This window comes from Vicia villosa, linkage group LG7 (genome assembly GCF_029867415.1).
Source record: "Vicia villosa cultivar HV-30 ecotype Madison, WI linkage group LG7, Vvil1.0, whole genome shotgun sequence".
In the NCBI taxonomy this organism is placed as follows: domain Eukaryota; kingdom Viridiplantae; phylum Streptophyta; class Magnoliopsida; order Fabales; family Fabaceae; genus Vicia; species Vicia villosa.
In genome coordinates, this window is record NC_081186.1 from 121,309,295 (window position 1) to 121,321,082 (window position 11,788).

Below are 11,788 nucleotides of genomic sequence, written 5' to 3' on the forward strand. Positions count from 1 at the left end.
GTTATCGGAAAAATGCGGAGTAAAAAAGGCATGACTTAAAAATGTGTAGGACCCACGCTCCTTGTTTATTTCTTTTGAATTTGAAGTTCAAAACTAGTGTCTTGACTTTCGCTATAAGGAATTTGTCAACTTGGTGAAATTCTTAAAATGAGTGTAAATTCTCAAAAAGTGTGATATTTATTTTTGTCAATTGAATTAGAATTTGTAGATTTTATTATTTAATATTGTATTTTTTAACCATTATATAAATGTAAAATAGAGTTTTTTTTTTTGAAATGAAAAACTTTATTTCAAAAACCAAAAACGATACAACCAAGACGATCAAATGGTCCAGCCATCACAAAAGACTAAGGCAACATAAGCTTAGTTATAAACGGTCTCAACTGTTTTTTCAACCAACACCTAAATATAACATTATTAACTATTTTAGGACCTATTCTAGCAACATCAATGAGATTACCAAAACAGACTTGATTCCTGTAACTCCAAATCTCGTAGATAGTTTCCGCAAAAGCGCATTTTAAGACTTCAGCTTTGTGCCCTTTTCCTTTACTATTTTGGAGAACCCAATTCAATTCCTCACTCCAACCTTGAGGCGTATGGGCAATATGCAGCCAACGTAAAACAGAGTTCCAAATCTCAACCAAATTACCACATTTGAAAAAAAAGTGGTTAAGAGTCTCATGATCCCTACAAAAACAGCAAACATCATTATTTATCAATGTGAACCGGAGTAATCTAATTTTCGTGGCAAGATTGTTATTACAAGTCATCCACAGAGTGAACAACGCATGCGGGCGGACATGGTTTTTGAAGAAGATTTTCCTCCAAGTTACCTGCGGACTGTGCATTATCAGCTCAAGGTAAATACGCTTCGTGTGAAACCTGTCCTGTTGAACAATGGCCTGCCAATTTTGAAGCCTAATAGCATCATGTCTGCTCTTTAGAATATTCTTAAGAATCCATGAACAATTAGACTTCACTTGAACATTCATGATCAAATCGTTCTTGGTATAGTAACAATATATCCACTTTACCCAAAGACTATCTGCCTTCATACAAATATTCCAAAGCATCTTCAAAATACTAACCTTTTTCCAAGTGTTCAAACAAAGGATGTTAAGGCCCGCCTGATTCTTTGGCTTACAAGACTTTTCCCACGCCACCGGTGCTTTACGAGTAATCTTATCAACCCCAGACCAAAGAAAAGAACAACAAATAGCCTCCACTTTCTTCACCACAGTCTTAGGTAAAGGAATACTTTGCATCCAGAAGTTTGTGATCGAAAATAGGACACTCTTAACTAGTTGCAGTCTGTTGCAAATGAGATTGTGGACTTCGCAAAGAGAAATAAGAGGAGTTGTTTACTGTTTAAAGTTGACTTTGCCCAGGCCTATGATTGTGTTGACTGGAGGTTTTTAAGGGAAATTTTGTTAAAAATGGGGTTTGGACCTAGATGGATGCGATGGATGGAAGCTGGAGTTTTTAATAGTAATATGTCGATTCTGGTAAATGGGAGTCCTACGGACGAATTCAAAGTTCATAGAGGGTTAAGACAAGGTGACCCATTGTCTCCATTTTTGTATACAATTGTGGCAGAAGGACTAGCAGGATTAGTGGGTCAATCAAGATTGAGAGGAGAATTCAAAGGATTTCATGTTAACGAAGAAGTGGAATATGAGGAATTTGTGGGCAATAAAAGTCATACTTCGTGGATTTGAGATGGTTTCAGGTTTAAGAGTGAACATGTGGAAGAGCAAGCTGTATGGGATAGAAATGGATCAACATTTTATGCAAGCAGCAAGTCAGTTCTTGTGTTGCAAGCTGGACCAGATTCCTTTTAAGTTTTTGGGGGTAATAGTTGGTGGAAATCCGAGAAGCATAACATTCTGGGAACCAGTGCTTGTCAATATGAGGGCCAAACTGTCACCGTGGATAGGGAGTATGTTATCTATAGGAGGAAGAGTTGCTCTTATAAATTCTGTGCTAACTAATCTGCCGATTTATTATATGTCGTTTTACAAACTACCTAAAAAAGTGGTGGAGGATATGGTAAGAATCCAGCGAAACTTTCTATGGCATAATGCAGCTGAAAGAAATGGAGTGGAATGGATTGGCTGGAGAACCATATGTAAACAATAGGAAGAGGGAGGGTTAGGAGTTAAAGATATGGAGGTGTTTAACAAAGCACTTCTAACAAAGTGGTTGTGGAGATTACTAAGTGAAGAGGAGTCAATTTGGAAAGTTGTGGTGGAGGCAAGATATGGATTACCTTACAATAGGATTGTATTCAAAAGGAAGGAAGGGAGGCAGGAGATGGAGTCTCTTTGGTGGAGAGATTTAATGAAAATAGGAGACGACATGCAGGAGGGTGGTTTTATGCATATTATAACTTCAAAACTGGGAAACGGAAGTAAGATATATTTTTGGAAAAGTAGGTGGTTGGGCAATTTGCCTCTGTGCAAATTTTTTCCCGTTCTTTTTCAGGTTGGTGCGAATGAGAATTGCAACACTCAAGAATGTATTATCTGGGAAGGAGACAACTGGCGGTGGAACTTGGATTTAGAGGAGGCAGCTTTGAACCAAGAAGCTCGAGATGAACTGACAGAGCTGCAACAAATCCTGGCAGAAGTGGTTCCAAATAGAGATGCAAGGGATGCTTTTATGTGGCCGTTGGATGGTTCGGGAGAGTTCACGGTTCGGGCATATTATAGAAAGCTAACCAAGGACTCCTTAGTGGATGAAGACTCATTTATCATTAAAGAAGCTTTGCACGTAGTGTGGAATTCCTGGATGTCGTCGAAGGTGAAAATATTTGCGTGGAGACTTTTAAAGGACAGACTTGCTACAAGAGCTCAACTTGTTAAAAGGAACATTCTGGAGGATAACAACACATTATACTGCGCATTCGGGTGTCTGATACAAGAGGACACTAATAATTTGTTCATCAATTGTATCATTGCTAAAGGTATGTGGTTAAAAATATGTGCATGGACGGGGATTACGCAGTTGGGAGATCATCAGTGCTGTAATCATTTCTTACAAATGGTGGAGATATTAAAGAGAAAGTGTTCAACAAGGAGAGTGGGAGTGGTATGGGCTGCAACATGCTGGAGCATTTGGAAACACCGGAATGATAAAATATTTAACAACGGGGTGTCCGATATTGATGAAATTGTCCATAAAGTCAAGATGTTCTCTTGGTGGTGGTTAGCCATTGGCAACAAACAGAAAGTTTCATGTAATTTCTATGAGTGGAATCACTCTCCTCTGCAGTATATGTAATTGTGTTGCTGTTTATTGTTGTTTGTTGTAGATAGGTTGATTTGAATTGCAAGGTCAGAAAGGTGTAACAGATTGTTTTGTACTGAGTTGCTGAGAAGCTGTGAATGTTTTATTCCTTGCTATATATAATATTGATTATAAAAAAAAAACTAGTTGCAGTCTGCCCGCCAAACTGAGGAGTCTGGTACTCTAGTGCCGAATTTTAGCCACCAAGTTTTCCGCCAAAATAAGGCAATTAGCAACAGAGAGGCACTTACTAGTGAGGGGAATGCCAAGATAACGAAACGGCAACATACCTTCCTTAAAATCTGTGATGTTGCCAATGGCCTCTTTATTGTAACATCCTGATTTTATTAGAATTTTTATTAATTATATTAGTAATTATATTATTTGGTGTTTTTAATAATTATTTATTTATTTAGTTATTATGTGATATAATAATTATTTGAATATTTGATTATGTGTGTAATTGTGCTAGTTAGGTTAATTGAGTTATTAGAGAGATATAACTAATTGGGCCTAAGTGTTTTAATTATGATGCTAGAAAGATTGTGGGTTAAGCCCAATTAAGAAAAGAAGGATAGTAGGAGAGTTAGGGTTTTAGAGACATAACTTTCATTTGGGAAAAGAGGAGAAAGAAAAGAAAGAAGAAAAGAGAAGAGGGAAGTAGATTCTCGAAGAGGGTGGACTAGAGATTCAAGGTAAGGGTGTGAATCTAAGTCATTATAAGTAGATATAATTGGGCAATGTTGCTTGGGTTAGTGATTTCATGAATTAGGAATTGGAGATTTTACTATTTCATGAATTGTGTTGTGAAATTGATATGTTAATCCATGAATGATGTGAAATGTAACTTGCAATAATGATTCTATGTTTGATTTTATGAATGGGCATGAAAATAACATGTAAATTGGTGAATATGTATTGATTGTGTGAAACCTAACTTTGGAGATTATGATAGGACCCATATAATTGATGTATGAATCATGTTTGAGGTTTCTAAATGGAAGTATATGTGGATATATGATTATAAGCATGAAATTCAGAGTTATTTATGTGTTTGGATGTGTTTTTGGGTCAAAATGAGGTATGGGGGTTTGCTGTTGTCATACCCCAAATTTGTCTTACCCTTTCAATATCAACTGGCTTAGGCTTTACATTCATGTACATACCTACATTAGGTCATCTAACACTTCATTCATCACTAACCAATAATTTGAGACATGGGATCAGAGGTCTTCTAGTGAATTAGGGTTTTATTGGTTTGAGGCTTCTACTTCAGATAAACTTGTTTCAACTGGTCCTTTTGTGCGCACTGGATTATGGAATCAGGGTTTCGGTTCATGGATGTTGTGGATTTCTTCTTCATCAAGCCTCAAAGTTATTCTTCATCCTGTCGCGGGCGAAAAATCGTTGTCCTTTTTCGGGATGAGACACCTGATGCCTTCTTTGGGCTCGAGTGCTAAAAAAAAATGATTTTTCTTTTGTTCCGACCAAACTTTTTATTATTTCCAAAGGAGGAAAAGGAAAAAAGCTGCAATAACCTAAAAGTGGGGGGAGAGATCTTTGGGTAAGAGGGTTGGTTATACGAGGGGAAGGTATTAGCACCCAACGTATCTATAGTACTCTATAGGTTTCTTTGCTTTGTTTTTCATTCCATGTTACGGTGGAGGTTCTGTTGTGAAATAGGTGGGACCTAAGGTGTTTGTTTGATTATGCTCGCAAAGATCATCGCGATCCTCTGCATACATATCCCCTAGAGGGAATCAGAGCATCTGTAGCTCGGGGTCTACGGGTGCTAAGGTTTGAATGGTTTGAGAGAGAAGTTTTGCTCGCCAAGGATACGACCTTGTGCCTACGTATTCTCAAAGGGATGTTGAGAAAGTCAGAGCAATCGTAGTTCCCACTTATGCTAGTGGAAGCAAAGGAAAAGAGACAAATGTCATCTAAATGTTCGATGTATCTAATCTATATCATCACATACATCTGTTTGATTTTGTTTGAAAATCTTTTCATTATAAACCCTGGGCCATGCCACTTATGGCGCTTAGAATGATAAAGATGTTTTTGTTGTTTAACCAGCCTTGTGGCAAAAACTTTCAATGAAGTCAGCCTTGTGACAAAAAGTTTTGATTAATCAGCCAGCCTTGTGGCAAAAGTTTCAATGAAGTCAGCCTTGTGACAAAAACTTTGATTAATCATCCAGTACGGTGGTAAAACGGTTTGATTGATTAGCCAGCCTTGTGGCAAAAAAGTTTGATTGATTGATTGATTGATTATTTGTGATGATATAGAAGAGATACTCCTATCATAGAGATGATAAATGTCTAATCTCCTAGGGTATTTGATTTGGATGTTGGGGATGCTTATAAGAAGCCCGTGGGTCCTTGTACGAAGCCCAAGAGGAGGCTATCCGAGGGTCCTTACATTGTAAGCCCAAGAGGAGGCTATGGGAGGGACAATCCAGGGTCCTTGCATTGTAAGCCCAAGAGGAGGCTATCCGAGGGTCCTTGCATTGTAAGCCCAAGAGGAGGCTATGGGAGGGACTATCCAGGGTCCTTGCATTGTAAGCCCAAGAGGAGGCTATGGGAGGGTCACTCGTTTGTACAAAGCCCAAGGGGAGGCATGGTATAGTTGGTTTGAGCTCTTAGAGCGATTTCACCGGGAAACCATACTCTATGTCCTAACCTGAACTAGTGGAGATTCTTTGCACGAAGCCCAATAGGAGGCTATGGGGAACCTAGTGTTGTACTAAGTTGAACAAGCACACATATCACACATATGAACAAACATGAACAAGTATGAACAAACATGAACAAGTTATGAATAAGCATATATATATGACAAGGTGTGTGTATATAATGGAGTTTATGAAGGAAATATACCTGTAAGCATGATCCATTTGTATACACGGGGCTCGGGACTTATACTCGGGGAGAGGTCCACTTGAGTTTATGCAAAGCTATGTAAACAGGTACTTACACTCTCTAATATTCGAGAGGCCCCACTGTTTTGAAAAACAATGGATGATTTGAAAGTGAATTGATTACTGTTGTGAAAACAGTTGATTGAGTTTTAGGCTTACCTCGAAGAATGAGAAAATTGGATTTCTGAGTTTGAGGTGTTACCGTGATCCTCAAGTGATGTGCTTGGAATAAATTAGGATCTCAACAGATATTAAGCATCCTCACCAGCAGAAAAGAACGTCGGATAAGCTCACAGCTTTCAGCATTCCATGATCATCCAGTAATTGTTTATGGAATTCTACAGCAAATGGAAGACCAAACAAACAGAAAAACAGAGAACAACAGAGAAATAATCTCGAAGTCTCGGATGCAGTTAGAAAATTCAAGTGATATAATCAAATAAAAATTTAAATGATTAACTACACAAGATAATATGAGAATATCAAATTCAAACAAAATTAATCTAAGAAAAGATATTTTTTTGTGTTTTTTCATGGAAAAAGAAAATAATTAGAAAACATAAAATCAAATATGCATCTAAAATATTTTTTTGGAGTTTTTTCAATAAGGATTAGAAAATAAAACTAAATCCTATATTAAATAAAATAATACTAAGTCTTTTTTTTTTATGAAAACCCTTTTTTATGAAAATTAGAAGAGAATTAATTAAAAAAAACTAATTGGATGGGCCAGTAGGTGTTAATCCTGAAAAGGGAGGTGCAGGCCCAACTGATTAAAAGCTGAATGCAAGATAATTAAAAAAAAGGTGGGCCGGACCGGGTCGGGTCAGGTGGAACCCGGATCCGCCCTTTACTAGAAAGCAAGGAATGGGTTAGGAAACCCTAACCAAGAAAAATGAGGCAGCGCCTCTGTAACTCTCTCACTTCCTCTCACGATGAAACAAAACAGAAGAACAAAAATACTCTCTTCTCTCTCGATCGCTTGCTGTGAACAAGAAACAAACACAAGCTCTCACTCGGTTTCTCTATCTTTCTCACGAATTCACTCTACTTTCTCGTGGTTCTTCTCCGTAGAGACAAACAACAACTCCCTCCCTCACGGTCCACTTCTACCGCGGCCATGGGAGAAGCTTGAAGAACTCAGGTAAGCTTCTTCCCCAAATTCCGTTTTTTCTGAAATCTCTATGATGATAGCTTAGTAATAACTTTCCCTTTCGATCGCTCATTCATCTTTCTCGGTTGCTCACTTGTGAATCAAACAACGACAACAACCTTTGGTACTGCTCTTGGCTCTCTCTGAGTCTATGAACAAAGAAATCTGCGGAGGCCAAGGGAAGAGTTCTCGGAAATCCCGACAGAATATGTTAAACTTACAAGGATATCTTCAATTCTACAACAAATTTCAACTTAATTTTTACCATGTTCAAGAACAGGGACGAAAGTCCGGGTAAGTTTTAATCTTCGTTGTTTTCGAATTTTTTCCTCTATTCTGTGATATAAGTGTGATGTAGCAGTGGTAGCTTACAAATTATATTTTGTTTCCTATTTTTACAGTGTCTGAATTATTGTAGAGGAGAACTTACAGCAACAATTAACAATTAACAGTCATATAAGAGTGAAAGTAGAAAGAACTTACCTGCGGCGAGGAGAATTTCGCCGGTTTATTGTTGAGGTATGTTGTAGTTCCTTCTGTTTTTGTGCAATTGATTCTGTTGCTGAATTTTTGAGTTGATGGTTGCTGTGTCGGTGTTGTTTAGAATTCAGTTTTGAATTGTTGTTCTTGAGTGATGTAGAACCGTAGCTTGTTCATGTTGCTACTGTTATTGTTGCTGAATTTTGCTTTGTGAATTGCTGTTGTGCTGTTCTGAACCGCTTTTGTGTCGTTGTTGATGAATGATACAGAACCGTGATGAACTGATGAACTGTTATGTTTTGACTTTGCTGTTGAATCTTTTGATTTTCTACAGATTGAATGATGATGTGTTGATTCTGTTTTGATGCTGTAGCTTCTGTGTTTTTGTTTTGTTCACTTACAAAAAATTCAACCTCTACGGCGAGGAGGTTTTCGCCGGATTATTGTTGAAGGTACGCCTCGAATTCTTTATTGTTACTAACAACCTTGAATTGTTACTAACAATTTTCCTAACAACTTTGCTTGTTGTTGTAGGCTTTTGATGAAGATGACCACCACCTCTTTGGATATTAGGGAGACTTGAAGATGAGCTTCAAGCTCTTGGAACTCTCCACCAAGGTATGAAGAATTTCTTCTTCACTCCCCTTCAAGAAACTATGTAGCTAGAAACTCTTATTTTTTCAAGTAGTTTTCTTTGATTTGAAGAATTTCTCCTTCTTACAAAGAAACATGAAAACTATAAGAGAAGAGGAAGAAGTGAGAAAGCAAGAACTTAAGTTGCTTTGGTGTGATTTGCAATGAAGTGAGGCCTTCTATTTATAGGAAAAGTTAAGGAAGTGTTTGGCATTTGGTAATAAACTTGATATCCAAATTGTAATCATTGCAAAAATCTCATAAGAATAAGAATATTCTTTATGACATTATTTCTTATGCAAGTGGGAAAAAATATCTTTGATTCCTTTTTGTCTTGAATTATTTCTTTGCTAAATACACCCCTTTTTGTCTTGATTTGGGCTTTTGAATATTTTGTTGAACTTTTTGCTAATCTCACCCTTCTTGTTTCTTTTTCCATGTGACATGAGCATTCTTGATGAAAGCATGAAGAAATTCAATTTTGAAGAATGAAGACTTTGAAGATTGAAGAATTCAAGAAAGTCTTTGAAGCTTTACTTTTCTTTTTCTTGTAATTCCAACTTTGTATGAATGAAACTTTGTATTCTTGCAAATGAATGGAATTTTGTAATTCTTGAACTTTAGATAAAGTTCCTTTGTAATTCATTTGTTCCATGTAAATGCTTGAACTTCTTTTAGAACTTGAATGAAATTATTATTCAATCATGAAATTCCAATATTCTTGAGTGAAATTGTTATTCAAGCATGAAGCTTTGAATATTCTTGAATGGTCTTTGAATTTAAAAATTCAATTCCCTTTGATATAGAAAATGATGGGAAATCCTTGGAGTAGCATGAAACTTTAAGTCTTGAAACACATTCTTGCCATCATGAATTGTTTCAAATTTGTACCAACTTTCACATAATCAATTCTTCACCATGATGAATCCATAAGCCAAGAGTCGCGGAATAAATTCCAAACAAATCTCTTGAATCACACAAATGGCAATGGCGCATTTAAAATGAAAACATCCACGAACATGAAATTATCTTGCAAAGAAATGTTGACTGTTGATCTTGAATTGAGACACAATTTCCATTGGATGTTGTCATAGGGATTATTTGAAAATGATTGAAACCTTTGATTGACTTCCTGGGGATTTTTAGGGTTTCCCAAATGTGATCCCTGATTTCAGTCCCTGATAGTTCAAAAACCCTAATCTGATGATTTGAAATTTCACTGTTGATCAATCCTTGTATAGGAGATGTTATGAGCCAATGGATTAGGTCAAAATGATGTACTTGGGGTCTTGAGGTCATGTCCCAAGTCATTAGGTCAAATCCTGAGCAAAAGTCAGGAGTATGCTATCTTCAGTCAAAACCCTAATCTGGTTGATTCAAAGCCTCTGAGCTTGTTGAAATGAATCTCTGAGGACCAAATGTTGATTGTTGATGAAGATAATTCTTTTGAGATAAAGGGAGAACAAAACCCTAATTGATTGTTACTTGTACTGATGAGTGATTTCCAGATTAAACCCTGCTGAGTCACAAGTAGCAAACACAAGCTATGCAATTTGTTAGAGATGCAAATGATGCATATGCAAATGATATGAGGTGGTATCTTAGGTCAAAAATTGGGGTATGACAGATGCCCCTATTTAAGTTTCTTCAACCTGAGACATGAAGATTGAAAATCTTCGTTTTGATAGGGTGGAAGAGACTTAAATATCAGAAGACGCGAATTTTGGACCTAAGATACCAAAATTGCGAATGATGCAAGGATATCTTTACCGAGGGAATATCAAGAACTGACTCCGCTGGGGAAAAGAGGTTGGGAAGGATGTCTCAATCCGTTTTAGGAAGAGAATCCGTTTTTGCTTTTTTTTCGGGAAAGCAAGTGTATGCTTCACCGGGGAATGATAGCTTTGTAAGAAAAGCTTACCTATCGACATTATCGACTATCAGCATGGGATAGACTTGTTTAATAATGCGAAGGTGAAAGGTATGAAACTGTATTACCGGCTATCAGCATGGTGATAGACTTGACAAGGTAAAAAGAGTTTCAAAGGTTTGGTTAATATTACCGACTATCAGCATGGTGATAGACATGTTTAATAATATAACCAGAACGAAAAGGTTTCCGACTACCAGCCTCGTGATAGCGGTTTTGAAGACACGATCAATTATCAGCCGAGTGATAAAATGATCCTGGAGACTTTGCTAGGGAAATTACCGGTTATTCAGCCTTGTGAACAGTAATAAGGCCCTGATTGTCAAATGGTCTTCATGATTGATTTCCTTGAAAGGAAAAAACTTTTGAAAGAGACATAAGCTGCTCAAATGACGAGACGATTGTTTATGGTTCAATTTTCACGACTCTATTTGAGGAATCGGAATTTGAATCTCGGGTAAAGACAGGGTTCTATCCAAGAATGAATTGGAAAGAAACAGTCAAACAAGACTTTGCTCCCATGAGGAATGAACTCAAATGGGGATTTTCTCCTTTGTTTTGAGGGGAAAAACTAAAGCAACCTTCTTCCACGAGGAATGATCTCAGTGGGGAACTGGAGAAAGAATATGTTCTTTTCTGCTTATGGGTGACAACCTACTTGGAGAGATGACACGCCCATACTTGTTTCTTTTCTTTCTTTTCTTTTTCTTCTCTCTTTTTTTTCTACTTTTTTTGGGATAGATATATCCTGAACAAGCGATTATTGAAAAATGCAAGAATGCATAAATGATGCAAATATGTATGAATGATGAATGTCATGAATGTAGCATGCATACTGACAATAGTGACAGACAATGAAGTATATACTGGAGAAGGACCGACGTCGCAATACAACCAGATACTTGGCAAATGTTCTTCAACACGGTGTAGATAACACAGGTGATGAATGGTGTTGCGTGCTTTAAACTTCTCTGGGGAAGATAAGCATTTTTCCTTATTGAGATGGAAGAACCTTTTCACTGGAGATAAAAAATCTTCGTTACTGGGGATAAAAGACCTTCTTCATTGGGGATAGAAGAGCTTCTTCACTGGGGATAGAAGAGCTTCTTTACCTCGAGGGATAATTGCTTCAAGAATTCTTTTCTGGGACCAGAGTACCGTTGTCTCAACAATTTTTCAGGGAGAATCCTTTTGTTCATCCTATGGAGACGACTGCTGATGTTCCTTCCGTTGTTCACAACTCAAAGGAAAATTTCGCTTTTATTTTGAAAAAGAAAAGTGAAGTAAATTCATTTAAAACTTTTTTCTTTTTTTTCAAAAAATGAATAACACAATTAAAGCGTCATTTTGAAAGCTAAAAGAAATTAAAGATTGCAAACAA

At 37.0% G+C, this 11,788-nt stretch overlaps 1 protein-coding gene across 1 annotated transcript; it reads left to right on the plus strand.

Annotated features, from left to right (window-relative positions):
* Positions 1–1,439: 1,439 nt before the first annotated feature.
* LOC131620105 (uncharacterized) lies at positions 1,440–2,142 on the plus strand. Its single transcript, XM_058891125.1, has 2 exons — positions 1,440–1,620; positions 1,733–2,142. Exons 1-2 carry the CDS (start codon positions 1,440–1,442, stop codon positions 2,140–2,142), a joined length of 591 nt encoding a protein of 196 aa, XP_058747108.1.
* The last annotated feature ends 9,646 nt before the right edge of the window (positions 2,143–11,788 follow it).

Coding starts and splice junctions, on each gene's coding strand:
- LOC131620105 (XM_058891125.1), top strand. CDS start 1,440: ATGGGGTTTGGACCTAGATGGATGCGATGGATGGAAGCTGGAGTTTTT. Junction 1,621..1,732: donor AGGACTAGCAGGATTAGTGG/GTCAATCAAGAT, acceptor AGATGGTTTCAG/GTTTAAGAGTGAACATGTGG.